This window comes from Ranitomeya imitator, chromosome 3, assembly GCF_032444005.1.
Source record: "Ranitomeya imitator isolate aRanImi1 chromosome 3, aRanImi1.pri, whole genome shotgun sequence".
Taxonomy (NCBI): Eukaryota; Metazoa; Chordata; class Amphibia; order Anura; family Dendrobatidae; genus Ranitomeya; species Ranitomeya imitator.
Window position 1 is genome coordinate 319,176,836 of NC_091284.1, and position 18,949 is coordinate 319,195,784.

Genomic DNA, 18,949 nt, shown 5'->3' on the forward strand with positions numbered 1-18,949 from the left:
AAATGGCATCACAAGGTATTCAAAATGGCCTTCAGGCGTATTAATGCAGTTTTCCATTCATCACCCTGTTTAATATGAATAAGATTATATGCCCCTCGGAGGTCAATCTTAGTAAACCAACTAGCCCCCTTAATCTGAGCAAACAAATCAGTAAGCAAAGGCAAGGGGTATTGGAATTTGACCGTGATCTTATTAAGAAGACGATAATCAATACAGGGTCTCAAGGAGCCATCCTTCTTAGCAACAAAAAGAAACCCGCTCCCAATGGTGACGACGAGGGCCGAATATGCCCCTTCTCCAAAGACTCCTTAACATAACTCCGCATGGCGGCATGCTCTGGCACAGACAGATTGAAAAGTCGGTCCTTAGGGAACTTGCAACCAGGAATCAAGTTAATAGCACAATCACAGTCCCTGTGCGGAGGAAGGGAACTGGACTTGGGCTCATCAATTACATCCTGGAAATCCGACAAAAACTCAGGGACCTCAGAAGAGGGGGAAGAGGAAATTGACATCAAAGGAACGTCACTATGTACCCCTTGACAACCCCAACTAGTCACCGACATAGTTTTCCAATTCAGCACCGGATTATGTTCCTGTAACCATGGAAAACCCAGTACAACAACATCATGCAGGTTATGCAACACCAGAAAACGGCAATCTTCCTGATGTGCTGGAGCCATGTACATAGTCATCTGTGTCCAGTACTTAGGTTTATCCTTGGCCAAGGGTGTAGCATCAATACCCCTCAAAGGAATAGGGCTCTGCAAAGGCTGCAAGGAAAAACCACAGCGCCTGGTGAATTCTAAGTCCATTAAGTTCAGGGCAGCGCCTGAATCCACAAATGCCATGACAGAAAAGGACGACAATGAGCAAATCAGGGTCACAGATAAGAGAAATTTAGGCTGTATAGTACTAATGGTAACAGACCTAGCGACTTTCTTAGTACGCTTAGGGCAATCAGAGATAACATGAGCAGAATCACCACAGTAAAAACACAGCCTATTCTGACGTCTGAATTCCTGCCGTTCTGTTCTAGTCAAAATCATATCACATTGCATAGGTTCAGGACTTTGCTCAGAGGATACTGCCATATGGTGCACAGCTTTGCACTCGCGCAGACGCCGATCAATCTGAATAGCTAGAGACATAGATTCGCTCAAACCGGCAGGCGTAGGAAAGCCCACCATAACATCTTTAAGGGCTTCAGAAAGACCTTTTCTGAAAAGAGCAGCCAGAGCCTCTTCATTCCATTTAGTGAGCACAGACCATTTTCTAAATTTCTGGCAGTATAACTCTGCCGCTTCCTGACCTTGACACAAGGCCAACAGGGTTTTTTCTGCATGATCCACAGAATTAGGTTCGTCATACAATAATCCGAGCGCTTGAAAAAATGCATCAACATTCAATAATGCCGGATCCCCTGTTTCAAGAGAAAAGGCCCATTCTTGAGGGTCACCACGCAGCAAGGATATGATGATTTTTACTTGCTGAATGGGATCACCAGAAGAACGGGGTTTCAAAGCAAAAAACAATTTGCAGTTATTTTTAAAGTTCAAAAACTTGGATCTGTCCCCAAAAAAACAAATCAGGAGTAGGAATTCTAGGCTCTAAAGCCGGAGTCTGGACAACATAATCTTGGATACTCTGTACTCTTGCAGCAAGTTGATCCACACGAGAAAACAAACCCTGAACATCCATGCCAAAGCATATATCCTGAACCACCCAGATATCAAGAGGAAAAAAAAAGACAAACCAGAGCACAGAAAAAAAAATGGTTCAGAACTTTCTTTTCCTTCTTTTGAGATGCATTTAATTCATTTTTGGCCACTTGTACTGTTATGATACGGTGGTCTAGGAGCAACATGGAACGAGCTCTGAAGGAAGTGGTAACTGTACTGACCGCAGTCCCTAAGCTCAACACAACACTAGAAGTAGCCGTGGAATGGTCCTAAAGGTACCGTCACACTAAGCGACGCTGCAGCGATACCGACAACGATCCGGATAGCTGCAGCGTCGCTGTTTGGTCGCTGGAGAGCTGTCACACAGACAGCTCTCCAGCGACCAACGATCCCGAGGTCCCCGGTAACCAGGGTAAACATCGGGTTACTAAGCGCAGGGCCGCGCTTAGTAACCCGATGTTTACCCTGGTTACCATCCTAAAAGTAAAAAAACAACCGCTGCATACTTACCTACCGCTGTCTGTCCTCGGCGCTCTGCTTCTCTGCTCTGGCTGTGAGCGCCGGGCAGCTGGAAAGCAGAGCGGTGACGTCACCGCTCTGCTTTCCGGCCGCTGTGCTCACAGCCAGAGCAGAGAAGCAGAGCGCCGAGGACAGACAGCGGTAGGTAAGTATGTAGCGGTTGTTTTTTTTACTTTAACGATGGTAACCAGGGTAAACATCGGGTTACTAAGCGCGACCCTGCGCTTAGTAACCCGATGTTTACCCTGGTTACCAGCGAAGACATCGCTGAATCGGTGTCACACACACCGATTCAGCGATGTCTGCGGGGAGTCCAGCGACGAAACAATGTTCTGGACTTTTTTCCCCAACCAGCGTCAGCACAGCAGGGGCCTGATCGCTGCTGCCTGTCACACTGGACGATATCGCTAGCCAGGACGCTGCAACGTCACGGATCGCTAGCGATATCGTCCAGTGTGACGGTACCTTAACTCTCCCTAGGCATCTCGTCACAGCCTAAGAGCTAACTACCCCTAAAGAAAGAAGCAGGAAAGCTATCTTGCCTCAGAGAAAATCCCCAAAGGATAGATTAGCCCCCCCCCCCCACAAATAATGACTGTGAGTGGAGAGGGAAAAGACATACACAGAATGAAACCAGGATGAGCACAGGAGGCCAGTCTAGCTAAATAGATAGGACAGGATGGAATACTGTGCGGTCAGTATAAAACACTACAAAAATCCACGCAAAGTTTACAAAAAATAATGGAATGGATAAGTCCACAATCTATGGACAGAAAAGAGCAAGCAAAAACTTAGCTTTGCTGAACTAGTCAGGATAACAGGGAAATCCAAAGAGATGTGAATCCAACCAGGAACCATTTACAAGTGGCACTGGCTGAATGAAAGAGCCAGGCCCAAATAGCCGAGCAGAAGAGACGATAAGTGGAGGCAGCTGAAGACGGCTAACTCCAAGGAGCAGCCATACCACTAGAAACCACAAGAGGGAGCCCAAGAGCAGAACTCACAAAAGTGCCACTTACAACCACCGGAGGGAGCCCAAGAGCATAATTCACAACACATAACCACCGGAGGGAGCCCAAGAGCAGAATTCACAACAGGTCCCTCCCTGATAGAGTAATTCTCTGTAATTCTCTCGTTGGTGCTGTTATGGGTGCTAGAAAAACACGTATATTACTTACTGGTAATTTGTTTTTACGAAGCCCATGACAGCACCTGTATATTCCCTCCCGTTACTAAGCTTTCACCATTTGTTTGGTGGGTCGTTGTATATATTTGCCACTTAAGGTGAAATTAAGAATAGTTGATATAGTCAAAGAAATTGTATAAATGTATATATGTGTGTGTACACTAACCAGGAGGTCCTCTCAAGCTCTGCAAACCACTGATGCGGAGAGAGGAGCCGCCCTTTTTATCTTAAAGGTTCCCTGTCCTTGTGCGGCGGATCCCCTCTCATCATCGTTGTCCCCGATGGGGCTCACAATCTAAATTCCCTATCAGTATGTCTTTGGAATGTGGGAGGAAACCGGAGAACCCGGAGGAAACCTACGCAAATACGGGGAGAACATACAAACTCCTTGCGAATGTTGTCCTGGGTGGGATTTGAACCCAGGACTCCAGCGCTAAGAAGGCTACAGCAAAGGCAACAAAAGAGTTTCTCAAAAAGAAGCACATTAAGGTCATGTAGTGGCCCTAGCCAGTCTGCAGACCTTATTCCCATAAAACGCTTATGGAGGGAGTTGAAGACGCGAGTTGCCAAGCGACAGCCTCAAAATCTTAATGATTTAGAGATAATCTATTAAGCGGAGTGGACCAAAATTCCTCTTGACATTTGCGCAAACCTTATCATCAACTAAAAAAAGTCTGACTGCTGTGCTTGCCAACAAGAGTTTTTCCACCAAGTATTAAGTCTTGTTTGCCAGAGGGATCAAATTCTTATTTCTCACTGCAAAATGCAAATACATTTATATAATTTATACAATGTGATTTTCTGTTTTTTTTATTTTTTTTTTTATATTCTATCTCTCAATGTAATTTTAACATCTACCCTTAAAATTATAGACTGTTCATGTCTTTGTCAGTGGACAAACTTACAAAATCAGCAAGGGATCAAATACATATTTTTCCCACTGTAACTGCTTTTAAAAAGGGCTGCGGATGTTTTCCTCAACACACATAACATTGTTATAGTTAAATTAGTGACGAAATGTACAAATTGTGGAGAAAAGTTAAACTTGATGGACTTAGGTCTTTTTTTTCAACCTATTTAACTGTATTTGCTACTGTATTAGACTGTCTTTGGCTGGCTGCAGAATGAGATACTGGGTTGGCCACATTATCTTTATTTTATCAGGTATATCGGAGACATGATTTTGTGGCACTTATTATATAGGTATGACATGTTCTCCTCCTGCTCTTGTTACTGCAGCTGTCCTCACAGACAGCACAGCTCTCCGAACCATAAGAAAGGCTACTGTTTTAGGCCTCTTTCACACTTCCGTCTTTCAGCTTCCGTCACAATCCATCGTTTTTTGAGAATGCAGGATCCTGCATTTTCCCATAGACTTACATTAGCGACGGATTGTGGCGGATGGCCATCTGTTTCATCCGTCATGCACTGGATCCGTCGGAAAATAGCGGTCCGTCGTGCGGAGAAAATGTTCAGAGGAAAATCGGTCAGCGACGGGTCCTGCGCTGTCCGCCGTCGGCTATAATGGAAGCCTATGGACGCAGAATCCGTCACTGACCGTCACACACAGGAATCCAGTGACGTATCACGTTTTCCCCCTCTGAGCATGCCCGGAAGGATTTTCAGATCTCTCTCTCTCTCTTCTTATGATTCCCAGAAATTTTCTCTCTCTCTCGTTTTTCACTATTGTTGTGACGTCCGTCGATACGTCATTTTACTGCACAACTATAAACATAAGGATGAATGACCTCAGGGAGATCAAAACATCCAACACCGCGGAGACACCATCACGTGTTTCTCAACGAAGTGATCCAGAACACTGCCCCCGTCCCTTATGGGAAATATGCAAATGCATGTAGAAAAGCCGCGGAGACACCATCACGTGTTTCTCAACGCAAGCAATAAATAGCCAGGTCTTTCACCGGGAAGGAACAACCACGGGAAGGGCAGCATCCAAAAAGGAAAACCACCTATGCCAAAACATGGTATCCATCCACAGACAGCTGTTTCGGGGTATTTGCCCCTCATCAGTGTGAAGTAGGAAACTGGCTATTAGGAGCAGTGCCTAGTAAAAGGCCTTTTCCGTTTACTAGGCACTGCTCCTAGTAGCCAGTTTACTACTCCACACTGATGAGGGTCAAATATCCCGAAACAGCTGTCTGTGGATGGATACAATGTTTTGGCATAGATGGTTTTCCTTTATGGATGCTGCCCTTCCCGTGGTTGTTCCTTCCCGGTGAAAGACCTGGCTATTTATTGCTTGCGTTCAGAAATACGTGATGGTGTCTCCACGGCTTTTCTACATGCATTTTACTGCACAACGACGCACAGCAGAAGACAGAAGTGTAAAAGAAGCCTTAGGAGCATGTGACCTGATCAGTCCGTCAACTTTTCTCCAATTGAAACCCTTACATGATAAAACTGCTTTTCTATTGGAGGATACTGATTGGTCTGTTGATTTTAATGGATTATCAATGTTTTTAATCGTACATGGATCAACCATTATCGTATGCAATAACATGTCACCTTTCACAAGACATTTACAGTTTCCACAACCATGAAATTAGGAATTTATCTAGATGTGTGGTGAGCACCTTGAATCCACAGAATGGAGTAAAATTACAGTTTGGCTAACGGCAGTGCTCTGAATGGAAGGAGCACCATTTGAATTTTGGAGAGCAAAATTGGCTGGAATAGAGAGCGGACGCCGTGTTGCATTTGCAGAGCCCCTGATGTATCTAAACAGTGGAAACCCCCCACATGTGACCTCATTTTGTAAACTACACCCTTAAATGAATTTATCTAGAGTTGTGATGAGCATCTTGAACCCACAGCTGCTTCACAAAATTTTAAAACACTGGATTGTGAAAATTAAGAATTATATTTATTTTTTTTCCAGGAAAATGTTGCTTTATCCCCAAAGTTTTCATTTTCATTAGGGTAACAACAGAATGTGGACCCTACGAATTTGTTGTGTTATTTCTTCTGAGTACTGTGATGCCCCATATGGTGAGAAAATCAACAATTCAAGTACAGCTCCAAAAGAAGAGTGCTGTTTTGAGAAGCAGACTTTGCCCTTATTTTGCCCATATTGTTTGTGGACACCATGCTGTTTTTGCAGAGCCCTTGTACTGCCAGAAGAGTACTACCCACACATATTACGGTACTTCATTTTGGAAACTACACACTTCAAGCTATTCATCTAGTGTGTTCTCTTTTTTGCAGCAGTGCCATACATGTTGACATTAAGTTTGGGTTGGGAACGCTGCGGAGCTCAGAAGAAGGGACCTTTTGGCTTTCCGATGCTTGAATTTTACTGCATTGTTTTTTGGGAGCCATGTCGCTTTTCCAACACCTCTGAACTATTAGGAACATGGACAATCTCTATTTTTCTGTTTACAGACAACAGATCTTAGCAGAGGCTTTTTTTTTGCATGATAGGATGTTTTTATTGGTTCCAGATGGTGCATAATATTTTTTACTAGATTTTATTCAAATTTAAACAGAAAAAACAAAGAACAAGTCAAGAACTGTCTTTTTTTTTTTTTACACCATTCTGTTCTGTTCACTGTGCAGTAAACGTGATATAACGACTTTATTCTTCAGGTCAGTACAATGTCGGCGATACCAGGGTTTTAAATTATTTTCATAATTTGCCTTTTTTGCATTCTAAAACAACGTTTTACAAAAAAAGTATTCATTGCATTGCCATATCCTGTGAGCTATAACTTTTTGATTTTTCTGCTGAACGATCTGTGTGAGGTCTTTTTTTTTGCGGAAACATTTGATGTTTTTATTTGTACCAGTTTGGAATACATAACATGATTTTATTTTTGCATTTTTGTTTTTTTCCTCTCCTTCTTAAAAAAAAAAAAAAAAGCCATAACTTTTTTATTTTTCTGTTCACATAGATGCATTAGGGCTTGTTTTTTGCAGAACACATTTTATCTTTTGAATGAAACCTTTCATTTTAACAAATACTGTAGTGGAAAATGCGGTGCAAAAAATCTTTTATTGATACTATTTCAGAGTAGATATGACATTTTGATCACTACTTAAAGAAATTTTTGTAGGAACCAGGAAGCTAAAAAAATTTTTTTTTTTACGGAGTAAAATTATATTTTGATTGGACTATCATGCACATGGCGATGCAACATGTGTATTTTTTATATTATTTTTAATTATTCCTTTTAATATATTTAATATATTTATTAGTCTTCTTAGGAGACTTGAACCTGTAATGGTTTGATCACTTGTACTAAACATAGCATTAGTACAGTATTGCTGCAATAAGTTAAAATCATTGCCTCTTTTGCAGCCCTGCCATAGGCTCCTTAATGGTAGATACGGAGGTCTTAAACAGATTCCCGACTCTCATAACAACTCATCAGCACCCTACAATTGCATCAAGTGGATGCGTAGAATGATGTGCCCTCATGCCACTGTGCTGTTAATGGCACTGTCAGTGTTTGACGGTGTCATTTAACAGTTGCTGGCAAAGCTCTGCTCCACCTTCAGCTGTTTATCTGCCGTTTACGGGTTGGGCCAAATATGGGTCGGCCTACCCCTTGTGCCCGCGTCATACACCTGTTACCGACTTGTGCCGTACATGTGCAGTGGATGTTGGAAAAATATTTAGAATTGAGAGCCCTCAGTGGTTGATACCTTTTAATGGCTAACTGAAAAGATGGTAACAAATCCATACAAGTGGATGTTGGTAAGAGATTAATAGTTAAAAAAATGAAATGATCTATCTATGAAATATGTAAGGCCCGATTCACCGTTTGCGAGTGTGGGTACAACAGGCCCAACTAGTTGATGTGCAAGGCCAGATTAGAGGGGTTGTGATGAACAAGCTTGGAGAATCAGTACAGTGCACACAGAATAAACAGTACACACAGTATCTCAGGGACTTGGAATGTGTAGGGGGAAGGTTTCTGTGTAAAAGCTCTGTGTGATAGATTTACAGCATAAAATGGGGACTGAGAAGACAAAATGGACCCTGATTTCCCGCGCAAGTTATTGAGGTCAATTTTCTTTTTTTGTGTTATATTCGCTAATGCTTTTTGCACCGAATTCTTAAAAAAGGCTCATGCAGTTTATGGATTGTCAGAAAGTGAAAAATACCACCCCCCCCCCCTTTTGTCCTTTAGTACGGTATTTTTTTCTAACTTTTCAGCACTAAAAGTTTCAAATCGTTTAGACAGTTGCATGTTTTAAAATTGTACCAAATTACAAACTCCACTAGAAAACTTATTCCAAGCAGGGACTGTAGTAAGATGAGAACAAAAAAATGCAGTATTTGAGAAGTCGTATTTTATGACCCTGTTTAAAAAATCTGAATAAGAAAAGGCCTTTTTCAAGGCAATTTTTTAACTGTGTTCTAAAGTGGCCTGAAATGTAACTCTTGTTTCAGATTCTACTTCTATGATTAGCAAAAACCTTGGATCCATGTCACTTGATGAAGGACGGGGTGCGTGGCTACAAAACTTGCAGTATTGTATAAGTGTGGGTTTTATCTGAGTGCTGCATTAGTTTATAGGTGGCTGCTGTACAATAACTTATTTTACTGAATATTTTAGAGAATTGAGCTCTGTCTTAAAGGAGACCTTTCACCTGATTATGTTATAGTGGCTGCGAAACAGAATAAAACATAGTACCCTATTTTCTATTTTATTTATTTAAGTTTCTCTTCTGTTTGGAGATATTAACTTATAAAGTTTAGGTTATAACTCAAGAACAGCCAAGCTTAGCTTTACGAGCTATTCTTCTTTGGGGGCATTCATTTCTTTCCCAGTATGATATTGACCAATCATAAGTCTGCAGCAACTTGAAGGGGCCAAAAAAATGCCCGCACAATAGCTTAGAAAAGGCTTTTTCCTATTTCAGACAAATAATGGCAGATAATCTGATCTCCCTGATTTCACCGCCGAGTGATTATAAGTTCTGAAAATGGAGCAGATCCGTGTTTGATTACAACCACTTCTTTAGCTTTCATCTCACAGCACTCAGTGTATGGGGAGGGGCAGTACAGCAGAGCTGAGTTCTGTCTCATTACAAACACTGCTTCAGCTCTCCTTTCACAGTGCTGTCACTTTTACTATATCCCCTTTGTTTAGTCACTGCTTTTGAGATGAAAACTGATTGGTTAGTAATCACACTCCTTTCTGTTCTACTTCCCCTTCTTGTAATCACTTTGCAATGAGATCTGTGATCAGATCAGGCTATCATTACAGCCATGTCTTTTTTTTCCCCCTATATGTTGTTGCCTTCTTACAGAGACAAATCTCTGGTAGCCTCCAGTTAGGCTTCTCATAAATTATAACCTAACTTTTGCAAACTAATATCTCCACATTGGAAAGGAGAAATGTAAAAATAGAAATCACATTTTATTCAGCTGAACAACCACTATATCATAACTTGGCCAGGTTGACATTCTCAAATCAAAGAAAGGGTTTTTTCTAAATGGTTTTGAAACTAAATGGTTTAAATGTAAGTGACCTAGGATTATTCATTTAGTCATCCAGTGACTCCAGCTCCTTGCTCTTTAAGTCTCCATGGTCTTTTTTTACTTCTGTAGCTATAGCATGCTGTCAATGCACACTTGAGTACTGATGAAAATTGCCAGCCTTGAAATGTACCGTATTTTTTGGACTATAAGACTCACTGAATCATAAGACACACATAGGTTTTAGAGTAGGTAAAAAAAGTGAAGCAAAAAATGTGGTCATGACACACTGTTACGGAGGGGAATCTGCTGCTGACAGTATTATAGGAGTAATATCACCCAATTATGTACTAATATCCCCTATCCTTGTATATATGGCTCCCAATCCAGGTATACATGACCCCCATCATGGCATCCTTGGCCCCCATCCTGGTATACGTGCCCACCCCTATCTCCACCCTCGTATACATAGCTCCCCCATCCCCATCCTAGTATACATGGCTCCCCATCCTAGAATACATTGCCCCCCATCCCCATCCTAGTATACATGCCCCCCTGTCCTAGTATACATGGCTACCATCCCCGTCTTGGCATCCTTGGCCCTCATCCCCATCCTTGGTATACATGGCCACCATCACCATCATGGTATACATGGCCCCCCTTCTCCAGCCTTGGTTCCCTTATCCCCATCCTAGTATGCATGGCCAAGATCACAGTCCTGGTGTACATGGTCCTCTCATCCCCATCCTGGTATACATGGCCCCCTATCCCCATCATGGTATTCATGGCCCCCTATCCCTATCCTGGTATACATGGTCTCCCATCCCCATCCTGGTATACATGGCCAGCATCCCCATTCTGGTGCCCACCACTCCCATTCTGGTATTATTGGCCACCATCCCCATTTTTGTATACATGGCCACTATCCCCATCTTGGTATGCATGGCCACCATCATCCCCTTCTTGGTATACATGGCCATCATCATCCCCATCCTGGTATATATGGTCACCATCATCCCCCATCCCAGTATACATGGCCACCATCATCCCCATCCCGGTATATATAGTCACCATCATCCCCATCCCGGTGTTCATGGCCACCATCATCTCCATCCTCTCTCTCACAGCGCTGTGTTTTGTTGTTATGCCAAAAGCTGATTTCAGCGTGTAAGCAGCGCAAGACGTTACTGCCATGCGCCCTCACATGCTGAGGTCAGCTGCCAGAATATTCACTGCTTCCCACTCTTGGGACTATGGGCGTGGGGAGCAGTGAATATTCATTATGTTTAACAGTGGGCACACTGTTAGCTGCAGCCGCCGGCTTTCTGCAGCTGCTGCTGGGCGATCACGTGTGCCTGCTATTAAAGATAATGAAAATTTACTGCTTTCAGCTCAGAAAGTTCCTCCCACCTCTCTGCGCTGGCTTCAATGCATAGAGGAGGGAGGGACTATGGGTGTGGGGAGCAGTGAATATTCATTTTCTTTAACAGAGGGCACACTTGTTAACTGCAGCAGCAATTCCTGCCTCCTGTGACACGCTGCTCCACCGCTGCTGCTGCCCCCCATCCACAGCCACACTGTGAGGCACATGAGAACTATAAGACGCCCCATCCACTTTCCTCCAAAATTTTGGAAGAAATTAAAGTGCGTTTTATAGTCTGAAAAATACGGTATGTCATGTGCAAATGGACCCCATATCATCGATGGAAGAAGTAAGCGGAGATCAGCAGAGACCACTTGAGTAATGGAGCTTCGGAGCCAGTGGAGGATTTAATAGTTAAGTATACTGTAGTGGCCAAAAATTTGAGATTAACACAAATTTTTGTTTTCACAAATTTTGCTATTTAAGTATTTTTAGATCTTTTAGTCAGATGTTTCTATGGTTACTGAATTAGAAGTATAAGCATTACATAAGTTTCTACACTTTCATTGAAATTTATTTCAAGTTTATGTAAAGACTTAATATTTACAGTGTTGACTCATATTTTTCAAGACTTCTGCAATTTGCCCTAGCATGCTGGATTTCTGCTTCTGGACTAAAGCCTGACTGATGGCGGCCCATTCTTGCCTAATTATGTTTGGAGTTTATCACAATTTCTGTGTTTTTGATTGACCACCCGCCATATGAGGAATGACCACCGGTTCTAAATGGTATTGAGATCTGGGGAGAAAAATTGGGATTAAGCCATCTTTTTTGCCATGACACAAAACTCATGGTAGCGTTCATCTGTTCTTTTCCAAACATTCATTTTTGAATGAAGGGTTCCTTCATCAGAGAAATATAAGCAAAACAAAGCATCATGTGTAATATGTACGGTAAGTGTAACACCAATGTGGGAAATGAAGGGCAAAGGATGGTTTTTACACCACAAAATAGAAATCATATACCAGAAAAAGGTGTGAACAAACCAAAATAACAAGCGAAGTATGTTAAAAGAATATTTTTATTGAGAATCAATTAAAAGTAATACCAAAAACACAAATAGAATATTTACCAGTGAAGTACTGTGGCGTCAGGAGTCCCTACGTACGTTTTGGCTAAATGAGCCTTCTTCTCTCCCACTTTTGTCTTGTGACTTACTTACCTGACTTCTTGTCACCATAGTTGAATAATTACCTTTTACCCTTGTTTTTGTCACATTCTATGAGTGGGTTGCATTTCAATTTACGTTGATGCATAAAAACTTCTTGGAATATTGCTGTCGGCGCCATCTTATGGCTAACTTTTTATATAGATTTATACTTTTTACAATTTGTGTTTTTGGTATTTTAATTGATTCTCAATAAAAATATTTTAACATACTTCGTTTGTTACTTTGGTTTGTTCACACCTTTTTTGGTATAGGATTTCTTCATCAGAGAAAATACATTTGCAGGAAGCACAGGGATTGAACTGCAGAGGGCTAGGATAGTTACTTACTGAAGCACAATAAAAAATATTAGAATGATGTGTCAATGTAAACTCCCCAGATCTCAATCCCATTTAGGACCTGTGGTCAATCTTGAAAAAGGGGGTGTACAAATAAAAACACAAAAATTGTGATAAACTCCAATCACTGATCAGAAAAGAATGGGTTCTCCAGCATGCCAAGGAGATTTGCAGAAGTCTTGAAAAATAAGGGCCAACCATGTACTCATTGAGTCTTTGTATAAGCTTGATGCATTTGTCAATAAAAGTGTATAACCTTATGAAATGCTTATAATTGTACTTCAGTAACCATAGAAACATCTGACCACAAGATCACTGAGCTGCAAACTGAGAAAACGAAAATCTGTTTGTCTCAAAATTTTTGGCCCCAACTGTAGTTTACTTCTTTATTTCATACCATTTACTCCTTATGATTGATTTTCTTGAAATACGGTAAAACCTCTTTAATAGGAATCTGTCAGCAGGTTTTTGCCACTTATTTTGGCAGCAGCATGACGTAGGGACAGAGACTCCGATTCCAGCGACGTATCACTTAGTTTACTGGGTGCAGCAGTTAGTAGTCACAGTTTTCGCTGCTGCAGTTACATCAGAGTTCATTTATCTGTGTATAATCCTTCCACACCACCACTTTCTGTGTACATTGTTTAGTGACAGAGGGCTGCTAATCAGTGCTCAGGGCATGGTTGGACTAAGGGTACCGTCACACTATACGATTTAGCTACGATCACGACCAGCGATATGACCTGGCCGTGATCGTAGGTAAATCGTAGTGTGGTCGCTGGGGAGCTGTCACACAGACAGCTCTCCAGCGACCAACGATGCCGAGGTCCCTGGGTAACCAGGGTAAACATCGGGTAACTAAGCGCAGGACCGCGCTTAGTTACCCGATGTTTACCCTGGTTACAAGCGTTAAACTAAAAATAAACAAACAGCACATACTTACATTCTGGTGTCCGTCAGGTCCCTTGCAGTCTGGTTCCCGCACTCAGTGACTGCCGGCCGTAAAGTGAAAGTGAAAGCACAGCCGCTGTGCTCTGCTTTCACTTTACGGCCGGCAGTCACAGTGCGGGAAGCAGACTGCGAGGGACCTGACGGACACCAGAATGTAAGTATGTGCGTTTTTTTTTTTTTTTAGTTTAACGCTTGTAACCAGGGTAAACATCGGGTAACTAAGCGCGGTCCTGCGCTTAGTTACCCGATGTTTACCCTGGTTACAAGCGAACGCATCGCTGGATCGCATCGCTAGATCGCTAGATCGGTGTCACACACACCGATCTAGCGATGACAGCGGGAGATCCAGCGATGAAAGAAAGTTCTAAACGATCTGCTACGACGTACGATTCTCAGCAGGATCCCTGATCGCTGCTGCGTGTCAGACACAGCGATATCGTAACGATATCGCTGGAACGTCACGAATCGTACCGTCGTAGCGATCGAAATGTTATAGTGTGACGGTACCCTAAGAGACACAACAAGGCCAGTTGTTCTGCTGATAAAACACTTATTGTATTGAATAATACAATAGGCTCGTCACTGAAATCAGGACTCTACTCCTACATGTTGATGCTCTCGGATTACGTAACAAAACCTGCTGACGGATTATTATTAAAGCTGCAGTTAATTTTTTTATACAACCATCAATTTATAGGCTTATTTGTAATTAATATAAAAAGTGATTAATACTTAATTACAATATATGTAAATTGTGTAGGAGGAACATATCTAAAAAAACATAACTGCTGCTTATAAATTTCGATGTACTAAATGTAATAGATTATGTATAAATTGTAATGTAGCTACAGTGGCGCATGGCTTCTAATAGTTTGCCTGGAATGCTTTGTCTAATCATATTTCAAGCTTCATTTCTGCGTATAAATTTTCTATAGATGATAAAAAGTAAATGTTAATTTACACACAAGAGACCTACATTGGATACTAAGTTAGCACAAGTGCGCAAATTGAGGGCACATAGTTTACTTTTTTTATTCAGAGAATTTTTCACTAGCGATACCATATTTTTCGGATTATAAGATGCACGTTTTCCCCCCAAAAATGGGGGTGCGTCTTATAATGCGGATATACCTTATCAGCGGTGCTGTGTCCACGGTGGCGGTGCTGTGCTGCACTGTGTCCCCGATGCTGTGGAGGCCTCTGACGACATTTTGTGAAAGGCCAGAGCCCCCTGCAAGTTGTTTCATGGTTTCCTGACTCCTGTGTGGCACTGGACTTTGGGAAAATGGCCGCCGGGAGGCGGCACATGCGCAGATCAAGATCTCGGCGCCGAGAAGTACAATGAAGTACAATATGTCATAAAAAACAGTCTCGGAATCAGTGGGATCTGTTAAAGCGTTCCAGAGCTATAACCTCAAAAAGTGACAGTGGTCAAAATTGAAATAATTGGCTTGGTCATTAAGGACAAAATTGGCTGTGTCACTAACGGGTTAAAAGATTTGAAGGGCTAAAAGTTTGTCAACAATTTTTCATTTTTCTAATGTGCAAATTGCCTCTAAAGAGAAAAGCAGGACTTGAACTCTATAGCGCCACCTGTTGGAAGTAGCGATCCTACAAGTCACAATCAACCCTTTAACGAGTCTTGCAGTATGACTTAGGATAAAAGCCAAATCAGAATCTCAGTTCGAAGACACGGTGTTTCGGGCTGTTGGCCCTCTTCAGTGCGAAGCATGAGAACTCATTTGGCTAGGTGAGAGGTGTTGTGAGTTCTGTTTTTGGGCTCCCTCTGGTGGTTACTGGTGGTGCTGGGTGACTTGTGTTCTCTGCGGTCTCTGGTGTCCACCTGTTCCATCAGGATATGGGAGTTTCCTATTTAGCCTGGCTTTCTTGTCATTTCCTCGCCGGCTATCAATGTAATCAGTGTGTCTTTTTACCTCTGCTACCTGCTTCTGTAATCTTCAGGACAAGCTAAGTTTTGATTTTCCTGTTCCACGTTTTGCTTTATTTTTGTCTTGTCCAGCTTGCAGATATGTGATTTCTTGTTGCTGGTTGCTCTTGTGGGCTGAAATTACTCCTCATGTTCCATGAGTTGGCACATGAGTTCAAGTAATTTCAGGATGTTTTTTTGAAGGGTTTTTCGCTGACCGCGCAGTTCACTTTTGTATCCTCTGCTATCTAGCTTTAGCGGGCCTCATTTTGCTGAATCTGTTTTCATAACTACGTATGTGCTTTCCTCTCATTTCACCGTTATTACATGTGGGGGGCTGCTATTTCTGTGGGGTGTTTCTCTGGAGGCAAGAGAGGTCTGTGTTTCTTCTAATAGGAGAAGTTAGTTCTTCGGCTGGCGCGAGACGTCTAGAATCATCGTAGGCACGTTCCCCGGCTACAGCTAGTTGTGTGTTAGGTTCAGTATCGCGGTCAGCTCAGGTTCCATCACCCTAGAGCTTGTTTTGCTTTTGTGCTTGTCCTTTTGTGATCCCCTGCCATTGGGATCATGAGAGAGAGGCTCTGGACTGAGGTCCAACAAATTTACAAAACCAATTTTTTAGAGACCACATCGCATGTCAATTGAATTTGACAGAAAATACCCCAAAGTGACACCATTTTAAAAACTACACCACTTAAAGTGCTCAAAACCACATTCAAGACGTTTATAACCCTTGGGTGTCTAACAGGAATTAAAGTAACTGGGATGGAAAAAATAAAAATTAAATTTTTCCCATAAAAATTAAAGTTAAAATAAAAAAAATTAAAATTGCTTTTGCCACAAATTTTTCATTTTCACAAGGGTAACGGGAGAAAATGTACCATACAATTAGCTGTGCAAATTCTCCTCATTACAGCAATACCCCGTATTTGGTGGAAAACTTCTGTTTGGATACATGGCAGGGCCCAGAAGGAAAGGAGAAACATTTGACTTTTTGTGCGCAAAATTGGCTGGAATAGATAGCAGAGAGCAAGTCGCGTTTCCAGAGTCCCTGATTTGTGGAAACAGTGGAAACCCCCACACAAGGGGTTCCATTTTGGATACTATACCCCTCAAATAATTTATCTAAAGGTGTGAGGAGCACCTTGAACCCACAGGTGCTTCTCAGAATTTTATAACGTTCAGTTGTGAAAATGAAAAACATTTTCCCCACAAAAATGTTGCTTTAGCCCCAAATTTTTCATTTTCACAAGGGTAACATGAAAAAATGGACCCCAAACTTTATTGTGCGATTTCTCCCGAGTACAACGGTACCCCATATGTGGGGGAAAACTGCACACTGCAAGGCTCGGAAGGGAAAGAGCGCTATTTGAATTTTTTTGTGGAGCTCCATTTTGGCTCGAATACATAGCAGATGCTGTGCCACACTAGAAGAGCCCCTGACATGTTTCCTTATTTTGTAAACTGCAGCCCTCGAGGAACTCATTTTGGCTTTGATCATAAGTCATGTGACAAGACTCGTTAAAGGGTCGACATTGACTGTTAGGATTGCTACTTCCAGTAGGTGGCACTAGAGTTCTAGTCCTCTTCCTCTTTGAGGAGACAATTTGCATATTTCCGAGAGGAGTATTGCGGCTTTAAGTCTCCTCACCTCGACAAGTTTTTAATCTTCAAAAGGGGAAGTAGATGAAAACAAACGGTACAATTTGTTAAACAATTTCTCATGACACGCAACATGTACTTGAAAACTACTTTTGAGGAACACTGCAAAGACCAGAAGGGATGGAGAACCATATTTGAGTTCAGATTTTGCTGGAGTAGTTTCCGCATCCCATGTCATATTGACATAGCCGCTGACATGCTAGCAGAGCAGACCCCCCCGATAAGTGAAACCACTTTACAAACTACACTCACCAATGAATTCATCTAGGGGTGCAGTGAGCATGTTGACACATGTGCTTCACAAAATTTTATACCACTTGGTGGTGAAGAAAGCATGTTTTATCCCCAAATTCTTAATTTTTATAAGGGCTAATAGGAAAAAAAATCAACCACATAGTTTGTTGAGTTGTTATTATTATTATTAATTATTATAGCGCCATTTATTCCATGGCGCTTTACATGTGAAGTTACTCCTGAGTAAGCCAGTACCTTACATGTAATCAGGAACTACTTTTAAAGCACAGTGAAAATCTCAGAACGGAAGGAGTGCCATTTTATAGTGTAGGTTTTGCTGGGTTGTTTATCGAGTGCTGTGTCATGTTAAAAGAGCCCCACCCCTTCCCCATAAGTGACCCCATTTTAAAAACTACAACTTTCAAAAAATTCATCTAAGGGTACAGTGATCATATTGAAACAATAAGTGTGTCACAGTTTTATACCATTTGGCGGTGAAGAAAAAATAATTACATTTTTACCACTAAAACTTATTTTAGCACCAGATTTCATGTTTTTGAAACGGGAAATTGCTAAAAAATGGCACTAAATTTTGTCCCACAATATCTGCTGATTGTGGCAATACCCCATATATGGCTGTACAGTATTGCTTAGCCATATGGTTAGACTTGTGAGAGACAGAGCACCATTTGCCTCCTGGAGGCACAGATTTTCCTAGAATAGTTTGCGGACTTGTGTGTATGTATATATTAGAGCCCCAAAATCCCAGAAGAATAAATGACCCCACTTTGAAACTACACAGCTGTGGAAATTTTTCTACAGGTGTAGTGACGAATTTGACTCTGCTGGTGTCTTCCAGAAAGAAGCAACAGTGGACGTTACTGAGTGAAAATTGCAAATTTGCCGTTGTAGTTCCCAGTACTTTGAAGTGCTCATACATTGTGCCCTGCCCATGCTTCTGGACAAGCACTCTGGGCTCTCATCGCTACAGAAATGCCAAACATGTAGGCACTAAATGTGGTTTAGGCATACAGGGCTCAAGGAAGAGGAGCATTTGGATTTGGGACCTTTAGATTTTGCTTAATTTCTTTTGAGGGGAGCATGTCCCTTCCAGAGCTTTTGTGCTACCAGTAACATGGAAAGGCCACCTATTATTTCCGTTTACAAATGACTAACTTGAGTGGGAACTTGATTTTTTTGTGTATTAAGTTGAAACTTTTATTGGGAACATTTTACATAACGCTTATTCTGTGCTCTACGCTGGGCACTTACATTGGGATTAAACATATGAGTGAACTATTCACTATAATGAGGCAGCAGAGTTACTCTAGACTCCTTCTTGCCTCTGGTCAGCTGTCTTCTTCTTTTCAGAAGTGCTCAAAACTGGACGACTGCTATGAGAGAGTCCAAAG

The 18,949-nt window shown here is 41.8% G+C and overlaps 1 protein-coding gene across 7 annotated transcripts in view; it reads left to right on the forward strand.

Annotated features, from left to right (window-relative positions):
• Positions 1-18,949, forward strand: part of DCAF6 (DDB1 and CUL4 associated factor 6) — a 600,095-nt gene that overhangs the window by 266,894 nt on the left and 314,252 nt on the right. For 3 of the 7 annotated variants that reach the window (XM_069756618.1, XM_069756619.1, XM_069756621.1), the window contains one exon: positions 8,803-8,859. The exons of the other annotated variants lie outside the window; for them this stretch is intronic. In XM_069756618.1, coding sequence (XP_069612719.1) covers positions 8,803-8,859 — 57 coding nt within the window. The remainder of the gene's footprint in view (positions 1-8,802; positions 8,860-18,949) is intronic. 7 annotated transcript variants of the gene reach the window in all.